The sequence below is a fragment of the Neovison vison genome, chromosome 12, assembly GCF_020171115.1.
Source record: "Neovison vison isolate M4711 chromosome 12, ASM_NN_V1, whole genome shotgun sequence".
NCBI lineage: Eukaryota > Metazoa > Chordata > Mammalia > Carnivora > Mustelidae > Neogale > Neogale vison.
In genome coordinates, this window is record NC_058102.1 from 15,794,337 (window position 1) to 15,819,543 (window position 25,207).

The 25,207-nt window shown below is 41.3% G+C and overlaps 1 protein-coding gene across 2 annotated transcripts in view; it reads right to left on the reverse strand.

Annotated features, from left to right (window-relative positions):
- Positions 1 to 25,207, reverse strand: part of POLR3B (RNA polymerase III subunit B) — a 131,838-nt gene that overhangs the window by 88,617 nt on the left and 18,014 nt on the right. For both annotated transcript variants that reach the window (XR_006381435.1, XM_044229387.1), the window contains exons 9-12: positions 23,395 to 23,503; positions 15,193 to 15,315; positions 7,955 to 8,074; positions 6,137 to 6,271 (exon numbers count right to left, since the gene is read on the reverse strand). Coding sequence is in view for 1 of the 2 variants with exons in the window: in XM_044229387.1 (XP_044085322.1) it covers positions 6,137 to 6,271; positions 7,955 to 8,074; positions 15,193 to 15,315; positions 23,395 to 23,503 (487 nt within the window). In the remaining variant the exon portion in view is untranslated. The remainder of the gene's footprint in view (positions 1 to 6,136; positions 6,272 to 7,954; positions 8,075 to 15,192; positions 15,316 to 23,394; positions 23,504 to 25,207) is intronic.

Genomic DNA, 25,207 nt, shown 5'->3' on the forward strand with positions numbered 1-25,207 from the left:
AGTTAGGCACTTAACTGACTGAGCCACTTGGGCACCCCCCCAAAAAACTGCATTTAAAGCATTACTGAGAGACATTTAAAAGAATCTGAGATACACTATGTTCACAGATTAGAAGACTCAGTATTATTTAGACATCAATTCTCCCCAACTTATTCTATAAATTCCATCAAAATATCAATCAAAAACTAGCAGGCTTTTTTTTTTTTCCCAAAAAATGGAAACGCTAATGCTAATATTTAAGTAAAAATGTTAAAATTCCCAAGTTTATGATGATAGAAAAAAAAAAAAAAACCCTTCATCTGTGGAAGAAACAAGAGACCTAAAGCAGTATTCCATAAACTGGGTAGAAAAAAAAAAATCTAGCAAGCATCTACCCTGCCTTTTCTACATAAATTACATCTCAGAGTAACCAAAGAGATGATAGAGAAAAGTATTCTTTATTGAAAATTCGAGCTAAAAAAAGCAGAAAGAGTAAATTAGAGTATCACTACTTTGCATGCCCTAATAATCAAACAATGGGTAATAGAATGATCATCATCAGTCGTTAAATAAAACCATCAGGACTTGGGCACCTGGGTGGCTCAGTGGGTTAAAGCCTCTGCCCTTGCCTCAGGTCATGATCCCAGGGCCCTGGGATCAAAACACACATATCAGGCTCTCTGCTCAGCAGGGAACCTGCTTCCCACCCCCCCAACCTGGCCTCCTCTGCCTGCCTCTCTGCCTACTTGTGATCTCTGTCTGTCAAATAAATAAATATACTCTTTAAATTAAAAAAAAAAAGAAATCCTAAGGAATACCGAGAACCAAACACTAAAAAAAATCAATCAATCAATCAATCAATCAATCAGGATAAAAGATGATGGGCAACTTTACAATAGATGAATCAGGGCCCCACACACCTAAACCCAGTGATCACCAATTTCAACGACACAAAGTGTAGAAACAACCAGTCATACTCTCCCTGATAGGCTACAACAGCCAACTGCACAATGCAACCCAGAAAGCATTCTAGCCAAAAAAGAATTTAAAAAAAAAAAAAAAGAGAGAGAGAGAGAGAGAGAGAGATCTTGACTATAACCCAGCCTCTGAATTTGATTCCTGGTTTACAAAAAATTTAGAGGACAGAGAAATATATAATATAAAGATGCCATGAGGATACTATCAGCAAAACCCAGAATCACAAAAAAAAAAAAAAAAAAAAAAAAGAGAGAGAATGCAAATCAATACCACAAGGAGATACCACTTTACACCCACTAGGCAATAGTGTTCAAAGTTTGATACTGAGGCACAGGACAAAAGTCATGAGAACTCCTATACCGTACAACAGACAAATACTTGGGAAACTACTTCAATATTCTCCAGTTAAACTAAAGATTTAACTTGACTCCAGGACTTGGCATTCCTATTTGTAGAGATTCTTGCATATTGGCACCAGAAAATATAAATAAGAATGTTAGTATTTTTTTAAAAAGGGAAAATCATAGAAAGGAATGACTGGCAAAATAAAGTGTTATTTATCGTGAATATATACATACCTTATATACCATATCATATTCCATATATACAACGGAATATAAATACCAAACTGGAAGTACAGTGACATGCAACAATATAGACAAATGTTAAAAACAATGCTGAGTGAAGAAAAATGTTGCTGAAAAATGAATATGGTATGAATCTATTTTTATAAAACTCAAAAATAAGCAAAACTTATTGCAATAAAATATTTAAAAATTTTAAAGATATAATTTTAAAAAGTGCAAAAATTCAGGATGGGAGAAAAAGATGAACGGAGTAAGAAATACACAGGTGAATGGAATGGTATTAATAACGGTTGATTATTAATAATTTCTCAAGAGTGGATCTGGGGGTACTGATTTTATTTGTACCCTCCCCTTCATAACTGACATATATGTAACATTTGAATTCTTATTTTCATGTTAAAATTACATAACAAAAATTAAATGATATTAAACCATGAGGACTATCTGAAATAGTATAACCACAGAAGCCAAATCAATGAGATGTAATAGAAAGTCCTAAAAACAGACAAGGATGGTTCTGTTTCCGGAACTGGTAAGAATAGCTCCTACCAGATGGACTCACCTGCTGATAATAAAGTCTGGACAAAATATTAAAACTACCTGAATTATGGGGAGGCCACATTGGTAAGAAGGGTTCAAGCTACGCTGAGAAGCTAAAATTCAGAGAGAGACCCGCGATCTTACTGGATTGAAGACCCAGATGAAAAAGATCTGAGCTATGGGAGAAAACCCCCAACTTACGTGTGTAAACTTAGCCCAAATCTCTGGCTGACCCCTGAGGTGTGGCCCAAGTCTTTCCAGTGCCCCAAATCTGGGTGGAGGTTGTAACTGCTTCTTCCAATACAATAGAAATTTAAAAAGCCCAAGACCAGGTTATGGAGGCCCCTTGGGTTCTGTCTCGTTCATGGGAAACATTCATTCACAGCCCAGAGCCACCGATGACACATCACTGGACAGGTCAGGTCCTAGGCAAGAACCTTCCAGCCTTCCCCACAACCGTTAGCAGAACACTGCCAGGTAACCTCCATCCACACCATGTGAAACAAGAATCAAACAGCCAAATCCTGCCTGAATTCCTGACCCACAACTGTGAGTTGAAATGGTGGCTGTTTGGGGACAGCATGTCATGTAGCAACAGATAACCGGAACACCATTTACGAAAAGTTCCTGAGACTAGAGAGGTGGCCCACTACTAATAAATAGTAGGTGTGTTTCTTCAATAATCAAATATAATACATATTACAAGTACTTGAGTTCCTCTGTAAAATTAATTGCTTTCTTTTTTTTTTTTTTCCTTCGTAGGCATTTTTTTCTTCCTTTAAAAGAGGAAGAAAAAAGTTTGACCTATTTGTAATGTAAGTTACTAACAAAACATTAAAGTAATATCATGGGGGGGTGACATATACACTGTTTACTTACAAGGGAATTCTGAAACTCAGTGAAACCACATAAGCTAAAGATTTCCCAAGTTCCATACGGAATATATTCTTGAATGTTTACAACCCATAGGTAGATTCTGGACTCAGAAGGAAGAAAATATTGAAAGCAAATGAGTCTTCTCCTCGAACTACCTACTACTGAAAAAATTCCAAAGTGGAATGTGATTTTAAGTTAGACACGTCCTCCCACTTTCCTACTAAAATCAACTTTGCAGATAGAAAGCCAGGATTTTAGACTTGAGTGTACGATGTCAGAAGCATTCTACCAAGAAAACTTCCTCCTCTGAGAGCTTGTTAACCCTTTCTCCCACTCAGACCCTGCAGCCTCACTCATGGGAAGAAAGGATACGGGAAGGGCAGCCGGTGCAGAGGGGGAGCAGGCTGGAGAGGCCCCGCAGCAGCTTCCGGGGCAAACTGGCAAAAGGGACTTGAATAAGCAATCTGAACAGAAGCAAATGCCCTTCACCTAAACCACAGAAGGTCAGTTCGATTTTAACGAGTCCCTCACACTTAGACTTTTGTGTCTCAAATTACAACAAAGATTTTTGGGTTCCAGCTGAAATGGTTGTGGCCCCAATTCAAACCCAAGGAAACACCTCTCGTTCTAAACAAGTAAAACCTGAGGGCGCGCTCAACAGAAGTACTGCCTCATTCAATTCCTCCACCTCTAAATTTTTGGTTTAAGAGAAATTACGTTCCCCAGTTCACGGGGCAGTGAGAAACTACCGGGCCACATCACAAAATAAGCCGCATTATTTAGGTCAAGAGTAAAAGGATGAGAAGAGATGAAGCACTGGTGATAATATTCATACGAGGCCTGCCAGCTTGTCGAGGACAGGAACACTAAGAGCAAATTATATTAAAGGGAAAAAATGCTGACAGCTCATCAATTGATTTGCAATGAAAATGCTAAAAAAAATTAATAAAGAAGTTAAGCTGCTGAAATACAGTTTCACCAATTAGCTTAATGTCAGAGAATTCTAATTAGGCGTCTTGAGATTGCTATTTAGTGTTAAGCCTTCAGAGTGCCAAATTCTCCTTTTCACACAAACTGGTTGCAAAATTAAAGACATTAGGCAGCCTTAATTACATTATCAGAACAGCTGGGATTAGGCAATCTCTGAAGTCAAGACGGCATTCTTTTGTCACAGGGTGGAAATCCCTGGCTTTCCAGGGTGCCGGATTTTTGGTGCCGTTCCATATCTCACCCATACAAAGCAAGCTGCATTAGAAACAAAAAATTTGCAGACAAAGAACAGAGTAATGCTCAGCAAATAATGAACACATTACCGAAAAAGAAAAGGTAGGTGAAAAGATTAAGCCTGAAATCGGTAGGTTTTGCTAACACCTCTACTGGCGGCTGGCCTGCCAGCCCTCCGGTGGCAGAGAGACTGCGGAAAAGCTCTGTGAACCCACTTGGCCAGTGGAAGGCAGCCCTGTTATCTAAAGCTGAAGCACATTATACTCCCTCGTCCCACGGGCTGTGAAATTAGCAGCTATTGTTTTTCCACATTTTTGCCAACACAATGCCTTTTATGTCTTTACATTGTTTATAAAGCAATGTTTTCTTGCGCATGGGAACCTCTTTTTAATTCTAATTTTTAAGCAACAGGATAGTCTCTCCTCTCCTGACTCCATTCCTTATTCCTCTCAACAATCAACATTTCTTTTCATGGCCTCATTTAACAGCATGATTTTTTTCCCTATTAAGAAACTAAACATTGGGACTGATGGTGATGGGACACCCATAAGACCCTGAACAGAGGTCAGTCTGAAGGTGGCAGAAAACCCACCTGCTAGCACCAACCATGAACCACATGGAACTTCCCCTGTAGTCCAGACACTAACCCTTTTCCAAAACCTAAAACTGCCATCATTTTTTAATCCCAGTTTTTAAATTTTAGTTGTAGTATCTGTTATCCTTGGCACCATCATCCGTCATCTGGAATATGGCCACAGCTTCCTAACTGGCTCGCTTCCTTCCCTGTTTGTCTCCAAATCTGATCTTTCTAAACTGAAAATCAGAGCGTGTCACCTGCGTGGTTAAAACTCTTCCGTGGTTTTCCACAGCAAGGAAACTCAATCCAAACCCCCTTGCACGGCCCCCAGGCTAGTTCTCCAATGTCCTCCCCACCCCCACAGCTCCTGCCCTGCCCATTGATGGTCTAGCAGCTCCCCGGGCTAGAACCGTGAGGGGATGGACACACTCGCAAGGGTATCTTATTGGAATGCAATTCCCAAGGTTGCAGGCGATTTGCTTCTCCTCACTGATGTCTCAGGGGGAATGTCTGAAGGCTCAGCTTAAAATACATCACTTTGGTCAAAGAAATCTTTCCTGATCATCCTGATCAAAGTAACATCCCTTGCCTCCACCAACACCGCAGCTCTCTAACATCACCCTGTTTGGGGTTTTCTTTAAACACAAGATTGTTTCCTACTATCTCATTTCTTTACTGTTCATGTGCTCACGGTCTCTCTCCCACCAAAATGCCCTTTGAGAGCAGGTGCGTCACAGAAGTCACTCACCGACACGTCCTCTGGTGCCTAGCAGCTTTACCTGGGTCTTCGAGAGACAAGTATCAGTGACTCCTGTCCTCGATGAGCTTACTGTCTAATGGGGAAAGAGGCTTGCAGGTATAGAATCGTGCATACTTCAGCATGTAAATACAGGCCCGAACCAAGAAGAAGAAGTTTCAGAGAGGGGGACTCAAAGAATGAAGAATGGGCGGGAGCTCACCACTAGGGGGAGGACAGAGGGAGACGAGGCAGGGGCCACAGAGGCAGAAGGCCTAACTCAAAGTCAGGGAGGATGAAAGAGCATCCCCGTGTGCTTGGGAAGGGGGAAGTGGCCTGCCCTGGCGGGAGGCAGGGCTGGAAAGGCACGCTGGCGGGAGTTCGCCAGGGACCCTGGAAGCCCTGCTCAAGACGCTATGCTTTGCCCTACAGAACAGTCAGACTTTCATGAATTCCACAGAGGAGTTGCAGGGGAAGGGCAAGCAGGCAGAGAAATAAGCCCTTAGATTCAGAGTCACGCTGGGAGGCTCCCCTTTTACTTGTTTTAATACGAGGAGTTAGAGGAAGCATTCATGCTCTGGAAAACCTTGACCCCCACGCCTGAAGCGCAGGCCTACTGACATAAAGCAAGTAAATCACCTGTCCTGCCAACTCCAGGCGCTTGTTACCATAATAGTCCCGGTCGTCCACTTTGTTATCTCCCTGGGCCAGAATCACTCTTCGTACCATCACGGCAGTGTAGATACACTTCGCTCGGAAATTGAATTCTTTAACCTGTAATTTGGGAGTTAGAGAAAATTTCTGAGACAATGCATGTTAGCCGCTATCAACTCCTTCCTTCCCTGTACCTTTCACGCCTCTCCTTCAAAGAAGGGGCGCCCACCAACCTTCCCTGGGCTGGTCTTTAACTCGCACTTGCCACTTCCTTCCTCTGGGTCCCCAGACACCATGGCAGAAGGCCAGGACACTGCTGGGGACAGAAAGCCTGCTTGGAAAAGCAATGGGGAGCCAGAGACACTCACTGTTGCTATTTGACTTTGAAATGGTCTTTCCAGTCATCCAGAGGAGTTTAAAGTTCTGTTGAGTCCCAGCTTTCATAGTAAGAATTTTCTAATTCTTTGAATTAGCTCAAAAGACACACAAATGGCAGCCAAAGGGCAGAATCGGAGATATGTATTTTTTTTAGCCAGCAAGGTATTTAAAAATAAGATATTCCTGTGTTTATGTGGTGACTCCCCATTTCCACAGAGCTCTCGACTTGACTTTATGATCAGCTCCTGGAGTGTGCGACCCCTGAATTAGATCATTCATGAACAATTCACATGGTAATTCATTACAAAACCAGACTATCTGGTTAGCAAGACTGTCTAACAAATAATTCTGTCACTTAGAGTAACATTACCTTAGAGACAAATGATAACTCTCGCCCATACCCCACAGGCCAACATGGCCAATCTCCGTTTAATGATAAATAAGTAAGAAGTGAATACAATTGGCCTTTGAACAGCGTTAGAGGCACCAGCCCCTCACACATTCAAAAATCTGTGTATAACTTTTAACTCCCCCAAAACTTAACTACTAATAGCCTACTGCTGACCAGAAGCCTTACTGATAACAACATCAACAACACATATTTTGATTGTTATATACTGTTTTCTCTTATAATAAAGTAAGCTACAAAAAAAATGCCATCAAGAAAATCATAAGAGAAAATACATTTACAGCACTGTACTGTACTTGCTGAAACAACACATTTCTAAGTGGACCCAAGTAATTAAAACACACATTATTCAAGGGTCACCTGTATCAAGCATGGGTTCTAGGATCAGAGGAAGGATTCTAGCTCTCTCTCTGACCAGTAACCGGCTGGGGGACAAGACAAACCACCCAGCTTGTCTGGACCCGAGCGCCTTCAACGGAAGTAAAGGAGGCTGGACCATGTGAACTCTGAAACTCAAGGTCTAAGGGATGAACTATCCAGCTTTTTAGGAAGCATCTATGGTGGTAACGGTAGCACAACAGGGAGAACGTACTTGAGGCCACAGAACCACAATGGTCAATTTTATGTCAAGTATTTTACAATAAAATAAAATATATGAGCAAGACACTGCAAGTTTGTTTCATTTAAAAACATCTAACACCACCTCTGTCCTTCAAAACCGTGAGACTGAATAGTAGCTCTTGTACATGTGTGAACACAGGAAACCGTAGTTTTAGATTGAAACAAGACCCAGTGAGAATAACATGATGCTAATGATAGCACACGGCTAACATTCCCCAAGTACAAATAATCTACTGATAACAGAAGGTTATTTCCATGGGGCAGCCTAGTCTTTTTTTAGACTCTCTCTTTTTTCTTACATTACTAGATATTAAATAACGTGAACCTGCACCCAAAGTTCTCTGGCAGACGGACCCACGGGGCCCCCAGTTCTCAGCGGCACAAGTGCTACCCACCGGCACGTGCGTCAGGATGGTAGAAGCCAGGAGCTCTCTTGCCTCTTCTATCTTCGTCTTCTTTGGTCCACCTCCCCACATCCTTTGCCTCCTAACTTTGTTCCCTATATATTTTAATGCCTATAAAAACAGAATATCATCATGTTTGAATGACACCCATTGGAGGGAATCTATTAAACACCTACCCAAACAAAACACTATACACAAAACGATCTCTGGATACAGAGAATGCTGCATGAAGCTCAGTCAAAAATCAACATTTGTCATGAATCAATGATAAAAATAACATTATATGCTGTCCAATAAACTAGTTCCCTTTTCATAATTTGTTTTCTTACTACAAAACTGATACATGATCACTGTAGGAAAATTATAATATATAAATAAGAAGATGTGTGTATATATACACACACACACACACATATATACACATTACATATATGAAGCAGCCACCAACCCTCCACCCAGAGAGAACCCCAGTCCACAGATAATATTCCGGAGCTGTACTTTTCTCCCCTCAAAAAAGGAATCACACCATGTGAGGACCTCTATCCCGAAAGCTGCAGAGCACTGCTGAGAAAAAATAAAACTTAAGTAAATCAAGGGTTATGCTGTTTTCACAGACTGGAAACTTTAATAGTATTAGGATGGCTTACTGTAAAAATTCTCTCCAAACTGATGAATAGGCACATCATAATTGTTCCTGGAAATTAATACTCCCGGGTTTTTTAAAAAAAAAACAAAAACAAAAACAACAATCAGGAATGACTGGGTGGCTCAGTCAGTTAAGTATCTGCCTTTGGCTCAGGTCATGATCCCAGAGTCCTGGGATCAAGTCCCACATCAGGCTTCTCCCTCTGCCTGGCGCTCCCCCTGCTTGTGCACTCGCTCGCTCTCTCTCTGATAAATAAATAAAATCTTTAGAAAAAGAGAGATTAAAAAAACAAAAATCAATGGATTCTAAAATTGACATGCAAATGCAAAAGACCTGGAATAGCTCAAACAATCCTGAAAAAGAAAAGGTAGAGGACCGCTACTACCTACTTTTGATTAGAAAGCTACGGTAATCAAGACAGTGTGAGACGGGCATAAGGGCAGACAAATAGATCAGTGGAACAATGTGTCCAGAAATAAACCCAGGCTTTCATGGTTAGAGGATATTTTAAAAGATTTTATAAATTAATAAAAGTAAATAAATAAATAAAATAAATTTGACTGAGTGAGAGAGCACAAGCAGGGGAGCAGCAGAGAGAGGGGGGAAAAGCAGGCTCCCTTGCATGCAGGGCTGGATCCCAGGACCCTAGGATCATGACTTGAGCCAAAGGCAGATGCTTAACCAACTGAATTACCCAGGCAGCCCTGGTCAGATGATTTTTGATTGAAGTACTAAAGCAGTTCAACAGGTGAGGGAAAACATTTTCAACAAATGTTGAAATATCTACATATATAAATATATATATAAATTTCTACTTATTTTATCTATATATATAAATATCTACAAAGTAAAATGTTAACTTTGACCCCTACCTCACACCAAATAAAAAAAACAGTTTACGTGGATTTTAGAAATAAACATAAAATCTAAAACTATAAAGCTTCTAGAGAAAAACACAGGAGGAGATATTCTTGCCGTTGGGGTAGCGAAATTTCTTTACACAGGACATAGAAATTGATAACCATAAGACAAACCAAAAAAACCTCCTGATAATTAGATTTTATCAAAATTAAAACTGCTCATCAAAGACAAAGTTACAATAATGAAAAGGGAAGCAACAGATAGAGAGAAAATAGTTACAATAATAAATCTGACAAGGGATTTATACCCAGGATACTTTTTAAAAAAAAAAGGGACTAGAAATTCAATACTAAAAAGATAACTCAGTGAGGAAAATAAGCAAAAGATCTGGATACATCACTAAGAAAGTGAGTAGTAAGTCCATGAAGAGTGTCCAACATCATTAGTCATCAGGAAAATGCATACTAAAACCATAATAGGACACACAACATCCAACACCTAGTATAATGAGTAAAAAAATTAAAAAAGACAGACAAGACCAAATGTCAGTGAGGACAGGAAGCGATCAGAACTCTCGCGCACTGGGGGTGGTTGGGGTGGCAGATGGACTGCAAAATGGTAATTACTTTGGGAAAAGGTTTAGGAGTTCCAACTTTATCAAAGTTACATACACAACTACTCTTTGATCAAACAATCCTATTTGTAGATATTTATCTAAGAGATATGCTGACCTATGCAGGCAAAGACTTGTACAGGAATACTTACAGCAATTTTATTCATAAGACTCAGAGTGAAAAAACCAAATGTCCATCCACAAGAAAAGATAAACCATGGGATAGTCATATAGTGTAATACTACTCAGCAATAATGGCCAAATGACACAATATCTCAGACAGTACGCTCAGGAAAAGAAACTTGGCACAAAAGAGTATATTCGAAACAATTTCAGTATGTTCTAAAACAGGCAAAATTAACCTGTGGTGAAAAATCAGAACAGCGAGGAAGAAAATCAGAGGATGGAGATAAAAAGGGACTAAGAAGGGACATGAGGTGCAGAAAAATAAAACTGGACCATTTCCTTACATAGCACACGAAAATAGACTCAAAATGGATGAAGGACCTCAATGTGAGAAAGGAATCCATCAAAATCCTTGAGGAGAACACAGGCAGCACCCTCTTCCACCTCAGCCACAGCAACTTCTTCCTAGGAACATCACCAAAGGCAAGGGAAGCAAGGGCAAAAGTGAACTATTGGGACTTCATCAAGATCAAAAGCTTTTGCACAGCAAAGGAAACAGTTAACAAAACCAAAAAAGACACAAAAAAGACAACTGACAGAATGGGAGAAGATATTTGCAAATGACATAACAGATAAAGGGCTAGTGTCCAAAATCTATAAAGCGCTTAGCAAACTCAACACCCAAAGAACAAATAATCCAATCAAGAAATGGGCAGAGGACATGAACAGACATTTCTGCAAAGAAGACATCCAGATGGTCAACAGACATGAAAAAATGCTCCATACCACTCAGCATCAGGGAAATACAAATCAAAACCACAATGAGATACCACCTCACACCAGTCAGAATGGCTAAAATCAACAAGTCAGGAAATGACAGATGCTGGCAAGGATGCGGAGAAAGGGGAACCCTCCTACACTCTTGGTGGGAATGCAAGCTGGTGCAACCACTCTGGAAAACAGCATGGAGGTTCCTCAAAAAGTTGAAAATAGAGCTACCCTATGACCCAGCAATTGCACTACTGGGTATTTACCCTAAAGATACAAACACAGTGATCCAAAGGGGCACATGCACCCGAATGTTAATAGCAGCAATGTCCACAATAGTCAAACTATGGAAAGAACCTAGATGTCCATCAACAGATGAATGGATAAAGAAGATGTGGTATATATATACAATGGAATACTATGCAGCCATCAAAAGAAATGAAATCTTGCCATTTGAGATGACATGGATGGAACTAGAGGGTATTATGCTTAGCGAAATAAGTCAATCAGAGAAAGACAACTATCATATGATCTCCCTGATATGAGGAAGTTGAGATGCAACAAGGGGGGTTTGAGGGGTAGGAAAAGAATAAATGAAACAAGATGGGATTGGGAGGGAGACAAACCATAAGTGACTCTTAATCTCACAAAACAAACTGAGGGTTGCTGGGGGGGGGGGGGGGAGGGGGGGGTGGGGTTATGGACATTGGGGAGGGTATGTGCTATGTGAGTGCTGTTAAGTGTGTAAACCTGGCGATTCACAGACCTGTACCCCTGGGGATAAAAATACAGTATATGCATATAAAAAAAATAAAAAATTTAAATTTTTTTTAAAAAAAAAGGGACACAAGGGAACTTCCCCGGGGTAATGGAAAAATATTCTACATCAATTATGTAAAATTATGCAATTAAGATTTGTATATTTCAGCACACATAAATTGTATCTAAAATATGAAGTATTAAAAACTAATCAAATAGTGGGTGTGAAGAGTAGGTGAAGATTTAGATGAAACAAGATGGCAGACTGTCGGTAATTACTGAAGCTGGGTGATGGGCACAAGGGGGTTCATACTACTCTTCTGCATATTTTGTGCATGTTGTTTTTCCACAATAAAAGTTTTTAAAAAGGATAATTTTCAAACAACAATGAATGCATTTTTTTTTTTTTTTAAACTGGCTTTCAGTTAGTCAGAAAAAGGGGCTGGGATTCCTGATTCTTTATCTTGGAATTCCTGTCCCCAGTTATGTGCCTGGGAAATTTCTGTGCTTCAAAACTAGCTCAGGTATCACCTACTCCTTTTCTCTGCTATGTGAATTCCTTATGCATAAGGAACTAAGTGCTTTCATTCCGCTTTAGACCCTGGCCATATTTTAACTATTTACAGGTATGTCATTCCTACTAGACATTGTGTCATCTTTTTCTTTGAATGGAAGTCCTCCGTGGTAAGATCAGGACATCAGAGGATCCTCTCTGCTTAGTGTCCTTTAAAGCATATGAAAAAACTCACACTCGGGATGCCTGGGTGGCTCAGTGGATTAAAGCCTCTGCCTTCAGCTCAGGTCACGATCTCAGGGTCCTGGGATCGAGCCCTGCATTGGGCTCTCTGCTCAGGGGGGAGCCTGCTTCCCTCCCTTTCTCTGCCTACTTATGATTTCTGTCTGTCAAATAAACAAATAAAATCTTCAAAAAGCAAAACAAAACAAAAAAAACCTCAGACGTGCCAACCCCTGCCACCATGACCCAGCAATAAGTAGGATCCAGCACCGGATAAAAGCAAGCCCACAGTCAGTGGAAACTGCCAAGAGACAAGCAGTTCAGTCTTCCCTCAACTGAGCTGTCCTCATGAAATTCTGGTCTTCCAGTTCCCTTGGAAAAGAAGCTAAAGATTCTTCACTTTGAGGAAAGAAACAGAGGAACACAGGGGCCTAGTACCCCTTCTGAGTTAGCTTGCAGTCAGCTTTTTCCTGGCGTAATAAAGTTATCATGGCTGTGCAGTGTGAGGGTCGGGGTGAGAGCCCGACCTGGGCATGAACAGGTTAACGTGACACCCCCTCTGTGCATCCTATCCTCCGAAGAAGGTTATAAATAATTTCTTCTCTCTATGCCACAGCCCTTGACGAGAATGATGGAAAATATCCGTGAGCAAGACCCAGCAAGTGGCTTTGTGAGCAGAAGGAATGGAGGAGAGACACCAAGGGAAGCATTCAACACAAACACAACTCAGGTGTTAAGAAATCCACTAAGTGCCACGTCGCCAAAAGTTCACCACGCTCTCGCTACTTGCTCACTTACAATAACATACAGTACCCACGTTGCCCTAACTCGTATGTCGCACTTACCAACCATTTTGGATTATGCATGGCCTCAAGAGCATCTTCTTAGTTGCACATTATTAATCCCTGCTCTAACCCTGCACAGCAGAGTATGAGTCATGTTCGTGTCACACCCCGTTTGCATATTCCCATCTCTGAACTGAACTTCTCTCATTGTGTTAGCTAATGTTTCCGGTCAGCACCTGTATAGCAGAAGTAAATGATATCCCAATCCACTATGTGCCCTGCTCACACAGCTCTGTGATGCCGGGGTTACAGGGCTATCTGAGCACCGGTGATGCTGTTTGTTATAAAAGGGGTAACGGATCTCACTGTGTCCACTGAAGGACTGTGAAGGTAGACTGCTCTTCCCGAACATTACACAGCTTTAGAGGAGAGCGTGTTTCTCCCCAAACTTGGCCAACTCCTGGGTATTTCTTTACATTTCCTCTTCATGTTCTTGGAGCCCTTGGACAATATAATTCCAGTGTGTAACAAAGACTCATGCTCACTACATATTTCATTTTCAATAAAGACCAAACATAGAACCTCCTAAATCCAAACAACTTCTCCTGATGCGGGCTGCCCAAGAACTTGAGTTGACTCTTACTTAACTGCATGAAAAGAAGGCAGGGGTAAGAATAATCCTTACCAATTTGTGCTCTGGGATTATATACACTTACATATGATGATTAACCTTAAATGTTTGTCTGGCTCAGTCTATGAAAATATCAATAGAGGTGTGATTTTTCAGAACACACACTAACAGATGTAAGTGGGAAAATGCTATCTCTATAAGCATCCTGGGTAACAAGAAAAATGCCACCTGGAATTTATACTTCATTGTACGTAACTCCCAGAACAGACAATGAATATACAGATATGTAAGCACTGTCTACTGTGCTTCTGTAGCAGGAATCCCTACCTCCCAGGATGGTTATGAGATGCACTGCCACGGACTGATACTTAGCAAAGTACTCTACAAATGTGGGACTTGGCACCCGAGGTGTGGCTGTGAGGGCTCTAGTCACAAGGGCAGGGAAGTACAATTGTTTTTAATATTTCTTATTTCTATTATGTTTAGCGTGTGTACATACACACACATATATATATGAAGACAAGAAACTAATCTTGTCCTAAAATCCCCAAGGTCCAGCTAGAAGTTCTTTAGCAGGTCGATGAAGGCTTGTACTGGTAAAGGGTTTCTGATCCTGGCTTTTCTTGCTGATGACACCAGGAATTCAGAAAAAGGGACTGAGACCATATACAACTGGACACTGAAAGCAACTGGAAGTAGGGAATAAAAAGGGAACTTGAGGAGAAATGAAGGAAAAAAATCTTCTACACTAGAGTTGCTGTAGTTCAAAAACATACTGGGGCAACTGGGTGGCGCAGTAGGTTAAGCGTTCAACTGTTGGTTTCAGCTCCTGTCATGATCTCAGGGTCATGAGCTCGAGCCCCACATCAGGCTCTGCACTCAGAGCAGAACCTGCTGAAGATTCTTTCTCTCCCTCTGTACCCCCTGCTGTGTACTCGTTCACATGCACGCTAATAAATAAATAAATCTCTCTAAAAAAACCCCAAAAAACAGAAAAACAAAAACATAGATCACTCAGGCAAATAACTGAAAGAAGAGTACTTGCTATTTTATCAGAACAAAAGCCTCTTGGACACATATCCCCCTTCAGGGTTAGACACCATAGGCTGATAATTTATCAAGGCAGACTCCTTCCTCCCATTCCTAACACACCAGTCAAAGAAGCTTCTCTACTGTTCCTCCCAACTCCCCAACCTCCTCCCGCACCTACACCCCAAGAAGTCACTGCATCTGATGCTTTATGCACGAGCAACATTAAATCTCCAATTCCCTTTCATAGCAAAGGACGACATGAAAAGACACACCTGCATCTGTGTGAAAATCTGAGCTTTCTGGCACTCTTCCAAGCTGGGCCCAAAAGCAGCCATCACGTGCTCCTCTGTTCCAATCATCTGTACAATTTCCTGGTCACTCTCAACACCCATGGCCTAGGAAGGAAAGAAAAGATAGAAAGAGTGTTGGCTTTGTGTTAACTCACTGACATTTGCTTATGCTAATTTGGCATTGTTTGTGGGTATTACTTCTAAGCAAAAGCTAGCTCTTTTCTCAGAAACGGTGCCATCTGGCATTGGCAGCCCCAGCCCAAGCTGCAGAAGAACCTGAAATAGAAATTTTGATTGGGAAGAGGAAAACAAACATTCTCAAGCACTTTTTTCTCATGTGTGCAATCTTCTAAAATGTTTGAATATCCTGCAAGTGTCATCGTGAAAAAGGAGGTAGGAAGATATAGCAGAGACACTGATCGCAATTACGAAAGCAAACTAAAAAATTAAAACAGCCAGAGAGCGGTAAATCAGAAAATACGCACTGCCGAAAGTAAACAGAACCCCAATTAGTTTTGTCGCAAGACTAATTTTTCTGAGAACTATCAATTCATTCACATTTAGGCTAGAAGAATTTTTCCTAAAGGATGTTTTACCTTACTATTCCAGAGATATCAAGCTATACTTAACGCAGGTTTTAAGAAGAAGATTTTAAAAAAACAAAACAAAACAAAACTAAACTAAACTAAAAACACACTTAAGAGGTTTAAGAAACCCACTTATCTTAAGTGTTTCAAGGTGGCAGCCGGCAATGCCGGTCTTTGTAGATTCCATATGGCACTAGCGCTCACTCCTTCACACATCCGCCTGGAATTCTGCCATATCAAGAAATAGAGCATAATCTCACTAAACCTCTCTTGGCAGAGAAAGAATCTGCTTCTTAGAAGTTACGGGAAAAGTTATGTTTGCATTAAAATTCTTCCTTCAGCTATGCAGAGAAAACGGAACCAGAGAACAAACGGAACCCACACTAGTAAACCGTCTTGTTAGGCTTCGATGCTCTGGTGCCTGCTTCCCCACACATGGGGGAGAAGGAGGGAAACCGAGTCTCAGGTTCCAGGGAGGAACGTGGAGAACATAAGCAGGGCACAGCGGGCAGAGCACCTCTCGGAGTCACGAGATCAGAAGTGTCCGTCCTTAAACAAGGTCAGTGACCGACTTCACAACCACTACGGTTGAACTGCCTTGTCCACCTGTTTCATTTCTTTGAACAAGAGGATGCAAAAATTCTACAGCTCTCCATCTGAATTTGAGTAATCTGTGATCCAGAAATTCGATGTGGATACTTCAGGGTCAGATGTATACTGACTGAAGGTTTTAAACTTTTGCGGGGGGAGAGGGGGGAGTTAAATACATGCTATGTCCCTTCAGGCCACCTGTGGTGGTTTGAAAAACATTCACCGAATTCTTTGACACTCTCCTCACAAGGTAAAGACGACTCCTCCTTCAGAGTGGAAACTCAACTCAATGACTCACTTTTTTTTAAAATTTTTAAAGATTTTTATTTATTTATTTGACAGACAGAGATCACAGGTAGGCAGAGAGGCAGACAGAGAGAGAGGAGGAAGCAGGCTCCCTGCTGAGCAGAGAGCCCGATGCGGGGCTCGATCCTAGGACCCTGGGACCATGACCTGAGCCGAAGGCAGAGGCTTTAACCCACTGAGCCACCCAGGCGCCCCTCAATGACTCCCTTTTATAAGAAAGAAGCACAGAGTGCAACTGCGGAGCCCTGGTTATGAACAGCACCGCGGCTTCCTGCTTGCCCTTGCCCGTGGAGAGCACGTGGGCGGGAAGCCAGTGGCCATGTCCTGCAGACACTCGTGCAGCCTCTGGAAAGGTCTGGTGGTGAGGAGCGAAATGCCATCATGGGGGAGCCGCAAATGGAAGCGGACACCACTGCGCTCCAGTCCAGCCTCTGGGTGACTTCAGCGCAGGCAGACAACTTGACTCCTCAAAGACCCTGAGCCTGAACCATCCAGCCAAGCAACCTCCGCATCTCCGACCAACAGCAACTGTGCTATAATTTGTTACACAGCACAGATATCTAACAGACCAACTTTTGGAATTAAATTTGCTATTTAAACGTAAAAAAAGCTTTGTAAATGTAGAACTTGTTTTGCTCAAAACTGTGTTTTGGAAACAAAGATGCTCTCACAACACAAATCTCTTCTATACTTTAATTTTCATTGTTTTCGCTCTAATTTGATAGGACACATTTGTTCAAATGGACACTAGACATAAACAGCACTACTTAAAAATACTAAAAATATAATTAAAAATTTTAAGTTCATTAAAACACTTAGGAGTTCGTGGATTAAAAGAGAGCAATCTTAAAAAAACCGTTATCAGTTCTAATTTTTAAACCAATGAAGGAAAATACCCTAGATTACCCTCTGATGAAGTATACGGAGGGCATCTACTCTCACAGTGATGGTATGCAGGTAGGCCTGTCTACATTTTCTCCTTGGTCTGCAAGAAACCAGACAGAAACACGAGAAGAGAGTATTTCTCTGTGAAAAGTTAATTAGAATATAAATTAACTTTTGCCTCTCAATCTCCCAGGAGAGTGTTATATGTGTTTCAACGGAATCAAACAGACAAATATACAAAAAACAACACCAAGGCAAGTAATCTGCAGTAGAATCTAGTCACCCTTTCCTAAAATCATTGATAATAAAACTTTGTAAGCAATGCACTTCCCTCCCCAGGGGAAAGTGCAAACACTAAAAGAGATCCACATGGGACGAATGCCAACCGGAGCGTGCAAAATGATTGAGCAGAAGTTCTCGCTGGGACAGAAAGGGAATACGAGAGCTGAATGGCCAGTAGCATTCTGGATCAGTCCCCTCTCCTGAGGCAGGGCAACCTCTCCTGAACCAAAGCCACCTGGGTTATTTTAGTAATTAATTTTTAGTTCAGCAATTTCTAAGTGAAAAAACTACCTAGGTTTGGCGTGTAATAGTAGTGAAAAAGTCCTCTAGCATTCTCGTCTGACATACGGAGCTGCTTCAAGCTGTCCCGAAGCTGAATCTGAGCAGTAATTTTATAACTGCATAAAATTTTCAAGTGTTCTAACATGGATCTAAACAGACTGCTTAGGCCTTCCAAATATTTCTAAGCCACGAAGCAAAGATACGCCAAGTACATGGTAAATGACACCATATGTGCAGGGAGAAGGATCAGTGGCAAAGCTCTGCTCTACAAGGACTAAACCCCTCCTCTACCGGGTCACTGAACAACAGGGTGTAACTCAGCCCGGTTATCACCAAAAGCGGTCCAGTGCCGAAGACCAAACTGATTTCACGACTACTCAGCCTTGGGAAGTCACAGCTACAAATAAATGACATATTGCTATGGAAACGACAGCAAAATGCCCAACCATTGTGCTTTACAGACATAATTTAGACATCTGAAAACTAGCTTTATAAGGAACTCTTTGTACTCCAGATATCTGAAATCATTTCACCTGACTAATAAGTCAGAAATGAATGCTGTATAATGACCTTGTGAAGAAACAGCAGAGAGGATACGTTTCAGCAGGTCACCCAGTCTGGCCATCGGGAGTAAGACAGAACGAAAATGAGGGCATATGCTCTTTAGGAAGCAGCATAGTCTTCTCTTCGCATACCCACTAAGTGTGACTACAAGTGTGACTTGTGAAGACAGAGAGAATACTAATGAGAGAAGAACACGTCCACTGACAGTGATTTGCTGAAATACACCGTGCGATGGAGGGACGGGGAGAAAGTGCTTAAAATACCTAATATTCAGAAATCTCTAATCTTTCTTCAGACAGGAATCAATCTACTATCACTAAAAGTAGTCTTAGTAGATACCAAAAGAACTGTGATGGCCCTCTTTAGCTCTGCAATTTTTTCTCTTTAAAGATCAAAAATTTCAACGTAAGTTTGTTTCCAAGAAACAATGCCCAGCCCCCTTGAAATCTGATCTTCTTTGCTATAAAAACTTTCAGACTACAGAGGCCATCACAGAGCATCTGCTGAATACTTGGGAATACAAAATGTAAAGTGGGAAAGATTCATGGGCAGGAGAACCTTTGTAGTGATTCAAGTCCATAAATAAGGCTGATCTAGGTCTTTTTAAGGTCTTAAAAAGCTTTAGCCGTCATACTCAGACCCAGCATGGAACCTGGAAACCCTGCTGCTTCTGTCACTTTTAGCCAATTGTTGGTTACAATCAACAACCATCAAGTCCTAATGACTGTCAAGGTCTGTGTTAGGGCCACACAACACAGAAGAGAAATGATGTGACTTTCCTGGTCTCCCAGTTTATTTTCCCCAGCTCCCGACACTGAACGTGGAGGCAGAGCGAAGGCAAGAGAAACAGTATCTTCATTCTAGGCTGCCCATTTTTCAAAAAATAGATGACCTCCTTTGCATTTCAGGACAACCCTCCCAGGTGAAATTTTCACTTTGCAGAGGAATTATCCAAGACGCAGGGAGACTGGAAAATCTGCCTGAGGTCACACAGTTAACGAGTAGAGAAGCTGGAATTTGGCCTAGATCTGTCTGATGCTAAGATCTCCCATTTTCCGTGTTGCTGCCCAGATGGAAAATTCTTCATAGAAGTCATCAGACAAGGTTCCATCAGGCTATTAAAATGTCCCTCTAACAGGAGACCGCAAAATGGGACTATCTGTGACCAATGTACTTCGTTTATTTAAACTGAAAAAATCTAAATAGATGTTGTCATTCTTATACACTGCTGATTAGCATGCAATGGTTAGGTCTCATGAGAAATTTCTGGCCACATGCCCAAGTTTTTAAAAAAAAAAAAAATCTAATTCCATTCCCAGGAGGTAAGTCTCACAAACTACTCAGCAATATACACAAATATGTATGTGGAAGAAGACCCAGGGTCATGTATCAGAGTGAAAACTTGGGGGAAAAAGGACACTTAAATGTTCCCCTACGGGAAACTGGTTAAACAGATTACACCACCCATGGCTAATTCCTGTAGGACACCTACTAAAAATAATAATGATGTAGCTCTGTATTTATAGATATGGAAAGCTTTTCACAATTCACTGTTCAGTGGGAAAAAAATAGTAAAATCTATGTGTATATTACCAAAGCAAAGGAAGAAGGGTCTAAAAAAACAGGTCCAAAAATGTAGTTCTACTTTTCAGTAACTTTCTAAATTTGTACAATTCAAGGATTGTTTTATAATCAGACAAGGAGAAATCTGAAATCTCAATTACAGGTTATATAAAAGTACATATTAATTTACAGCCCCATTCTAAAAAGGACTTAAGTTTGCTATAAGCACATGTATACATTTGCAATATAATATTAAATTTGACAGAAGAAACTGTCTTATCAAATTTTTGCTACTTAGCCAAAAAAGTATTTGATAAACATTTTCTGATTTTAACATGTCCATGTTAAAATGTGATGTATTTTCCATGTGAGTAACATAAGACTACTGCATTATTATAATCAATTTATAATTTCTGGTCTAAGGAAAGTATTCCAAAGCAACATTAAGCCTCTAAAACATCCATGAAACTCTTTTTGATCCATGGGAACACACTGCCCTCTACTGGAGATGCAATTCTACACAGAAGAAATTCTTTTTCCCTCCTTAACACTAGTATACAAGGCACCACATTGGGGCCTGCAGGATCCCGACAAGAAGAGACAACAATACTTCCGTGATTTAAAAATATAAACACTTTAGAGGCACCTGGGTAGCTCAGTGGGTTAAAGTCTCTGTCTTCGGCTCAGGTCATGATCTCAGGGTCCTGGGATCGAGCCCCGCATCGGGCTCTTTGCTCAGCAGGGAGCCTGCTTCCTCCCTCCCTCTGCCTGCCTCTCTGCCTACTTGTGATCTCTGTCTGTCAAATAAATAAATAAACTCTTTAAAAAAAAAAAAAAGTAAAAATATAAACACTTTAGAAAGGTAATAAAAAGTACATTTAAGAATTCTCTCTGGTTCCCCACCCTCCTGTCGATATAAATGGTACTGCTATTATGATCACCATAATCATCCTAAATAGAAAATAACATCATCTCATTTAGAGAACTTAAAAGTATATTAAGTTGCACTAAACATGAAAAAAAAAATCTACAGAGATGCCCATGTGGCTCAGTTGGTTAAGCATCTGACTTTGGCTCAGGTCATGATCCCAGGGTCCTGGGATGGAGCCCCGCATCGGGCTCTCTGCTCAGCGGAGAGCCTGCTTCTCCCTCTCTCTCCGTCTGCCTCTCTGTGTGCTTGTGATCTCTCTCTCTCCCTCTGTCAAATAAACAAATAAAATCTTAAAAAAAAAAGAACCCAACTGGTCAACATCCACTCAATACCCATGAACAAGCCAGGACCCCCTTCCTGGCCCCAACTCTCATCTGACACAAAGAGGCCCGTTTCCCCAACTCCTGTGCTGTCGCCAGGTCACAACTCCTACAGGACGAGTTCAAATCCTTCTCCCCTACTCCTCTGAAGCGTATACCCAAATGTCTTTCCTTTCTAACCTAACCACCCGCCCCAGAAGCTTCAATGATCCTAACAACTGCCAAGCAGGAATATTTAGTTTCGAAGCGAAACTAAATGAGAAAAGAGTGTTAACCTCGAACACTGTCCACGTACCCACTCCCTTCAGTATCGACTTGAATAAACTGAGCTCTTGGTTTCAGTCAGCCCTGTCAGCAAGACTCCCTCCTGGCCCACACACACTTCATGGGAGAAGACAGGAAATATAGTTCTGTCCTGTGGGCCTCTGGTTGCATTTCCTTCAACCCATCCATACAGAACCTTGTTTTCCGTGTGTTTCTACTTAAAGACGCCTTATGTGATAAACTTACAGACAACAGCAGTGAAATTCATGCCCGGACGGAGCTTATCTGACACATGCATCTTTTCCGTAAGGCACATGACTGCCTTCCTGCGCTTAGAAACACTAGCCAGCACTTCAGCCTTGGCTTGGGGGCCGTTTTACATAGCAAAATCCCACCAGCACAAAAATGTGAAAGAACACGGCCCTACGCAGATCGCACCTCTTTACAGCAAGAGGGCAGAAACAGGAAGGCAGAGCGTGGCCTTCTTGGACCTCAGCTGGGAACGCAGTTTGGGGACTCAAATCTTTCACTGCTCTGAGCCTGTGCGGGCCCGTGAATAACCGCAAAACCACCACAGGTGATGATCTCAGGGTCACAAATAAATTTTAGCAAGTAGGAGAAGTTGCAAATACAGAATTCACAAACACTGAGGATCTGCCATATCACAGTATGCTATTTTAAAATTCTGCTTAATGACTAATACAATTCAAATGTTCATACAACATGTGTAACCTTCAAGTCTCAGAGCAGGTGAGGTGAGCCACTATGCAATTATCTATGAGACTGACCCTTTTAAACATAATTTCCATGGGAAAATGTCTTTTGGGTTCTAAGTAACCAGTCCACAAGCAAGCTGAAAAAAATCAGTTTAAAACATTCATGTTTATGTAGAAACACATCAGACTCCCAAAGTCCATAAAAAAGAACAAACTTGGTTCCTATTCTGTGACCTGGAAAATTCTACTCCTAGGAATTTAGTTTGCCTACAGATACCGCTACCCCTGGGTAACGTGGTATTACAGCAGTCCTGTAACAGCAAGAGATGTGTGCATTCCCCAGGGCAAGAATGAGTGAGTAAACTGTGGTACATCCGTAATGGGACAGTTTGTCAAAAAGAATGTGGTAGCTCTGTATGAACTGATAATGTAACATGAGCTCCAAGATGAAACTTACAAAAAAGAAAACAAGCCGAGTGCAAAATGGTGTGCAATGTATGTAAAGTGAAACACAAAAAAACAATAAAACCTGCTACAGACACACGTGCTTGTACCAGGACTATCTCTTGAAAGATGTCCCAGAAACCAGGAGCAGCAGTGTCCCGGGTAGGATAACTATGTGCTTAGGTCCCAGGGAGTAGAAGGGCTTACTTCTCACTATATATCCTTTCATACCTTGGGATTTTTTATTGCATAGCTGTTAAAAAATCGTGAAAACACGTGAACCCTGATCTTAGTAGCTTCCAATTTAAAATATATTACATAACTGACAACGTACATACGCCACAAATCTTTCCATTCCTCGAGATCCTTAGCCTCCAAATTTCTAATGACATACGAAAATAAAGCAAGAAAGGCTTCTTATCATTTTCAGTAGGCACCTGCAGCCTTACCTTAAATATGATGACAATGGGAATATCTTCTGACAACGTATTATGCCTCAAATAAAATCGTCCCTGTTTCACAGCCATATTGGTTCTGCTTTTTTTCTCATGGGTGGAGCTACAAGGAAACACAAGTTGGTTAAACTGTGTCCCCACTTGGTTTCAAGCCAGTAGCATGCAGCAGCAATGATCATCAATCAGTAAGACTCAGTCATCAGTAATGATCAGAAAGCTCCTTCCTAATAGATGCCTTTTGAAGATGCGTAACTCCTTTCCAAGCTTTCCTGCCATTTCCATGAATATTTAAAAACACTACACATGTTTCTATAGCTTTGAGAATAGGGTGGAGTTTTGTGGGTGAGGGAGTGACAAATTTATTTTGACCCTACTTCACCTTGGTTCCACCTGAACTGCTTTGATTCAGTGTGAGGTACATTCGTGATCAATTTTATACATTTCAAAAAAAAAAAAAAAGTCAGAAGAGTCTATACCATAATGAAAAAATAATGAAGAAATGAATTTAGGGGCGCCTGGGTGGCTCAGTGGCTTAAGCCTCTGCCTTCGGCTCGGGTCATGATCTCGGGGTCCTGGGATCGAGCCCCGCGTCGGGCTCTCTGCTCAGCAGGGAGCCTGCTTCCCCCTTCTTTCTCTCTGCCTACTTGTGATCTCTATCAAATAAATAAATAAATAATCTATAAAAAAATAATAAAAAAAAGAAATGAATTTATGCTCTGTGAGTGTTTAAATTAGTAATCCAATAAAACATATCCACACTCTTACTATACAGTGAAGCCAAAAGAAACTAAGGAATCTCCTTTCATTGGTATCTCATCAGCTACAAAGTTCCTAACAGATTCAAAAACATTTCCAAGTGTAAATGGCTACAACAGGAACACACACTGCTCACCCGCTAGGCACCATTAACACTATGTGACACACTCATATTAGCTCTGATCTCCTACATACTATGCTTACTCGGAAGGACTGTCTCCAAATCACACATGAGGAAACCATTGCTTAGAGAAGATCTGTAACTGCCCATCCAAGTGCCTCATAACTACTGAACAACTCTGGGATTTAGATCCCAATTCCCTGGCTCCAAAAGCTGTAGACAGTAGGAACACCTGGTTCACAGAATTATTAGCTCTGGGTCCAAATGCTGGCCACCTCTTCTGACCAGCAGGACCTTGAGCCCAAGGCCTGTTACTCAGCAGTGAAAGAGAAATAACACCACTTATCTTGGAGGGTTGAGGTGACAAATACAGCAACTGATACACTGCCTAGCGCCTAGTGACTGCTCAGTAAATGGCCATTATTGTTAGCTGCCCCCATCCCCTCGGCTGATCAGAAAGGAAAATTAGGGACGCCTGGGTGGCTCAGTTGGTTGAGCAGCTGCCTTCGGCTCAGGTCACGATCCCAGCGTCCTGGGACTGAGTCCCACATCGGGCTCCTTGCTCGGCAGGGAGCCTGCTTCTCCCTCTGTCTCTGCCTGCCATTCTGTCTGCCTGTGCTTGCTCTCTCTCCATCTCTCTCTCTGACAAATAAAAATAAAATCTTAAAAAAAAAAAAAAAAAGAAAGAAAGGAAAATTAAAGAAGTCTGAGTTGTACAGTTTATTACAGGTCGTCGAACAAACAACCCTACTGAATACTGACATCTTGATTATTCTATGACTGTTTTCTTCCCAGAACGTTTGAATTTACAAATTTCAAATTACATATGATAATAAATCAGAGAAAAGTTACAGGAGACAAGAGATGCTGCTGGAGAAAAATGAGTACACTGTGAAAGAGGCCAGTCAAGAAAACTAACAATAAGATGGA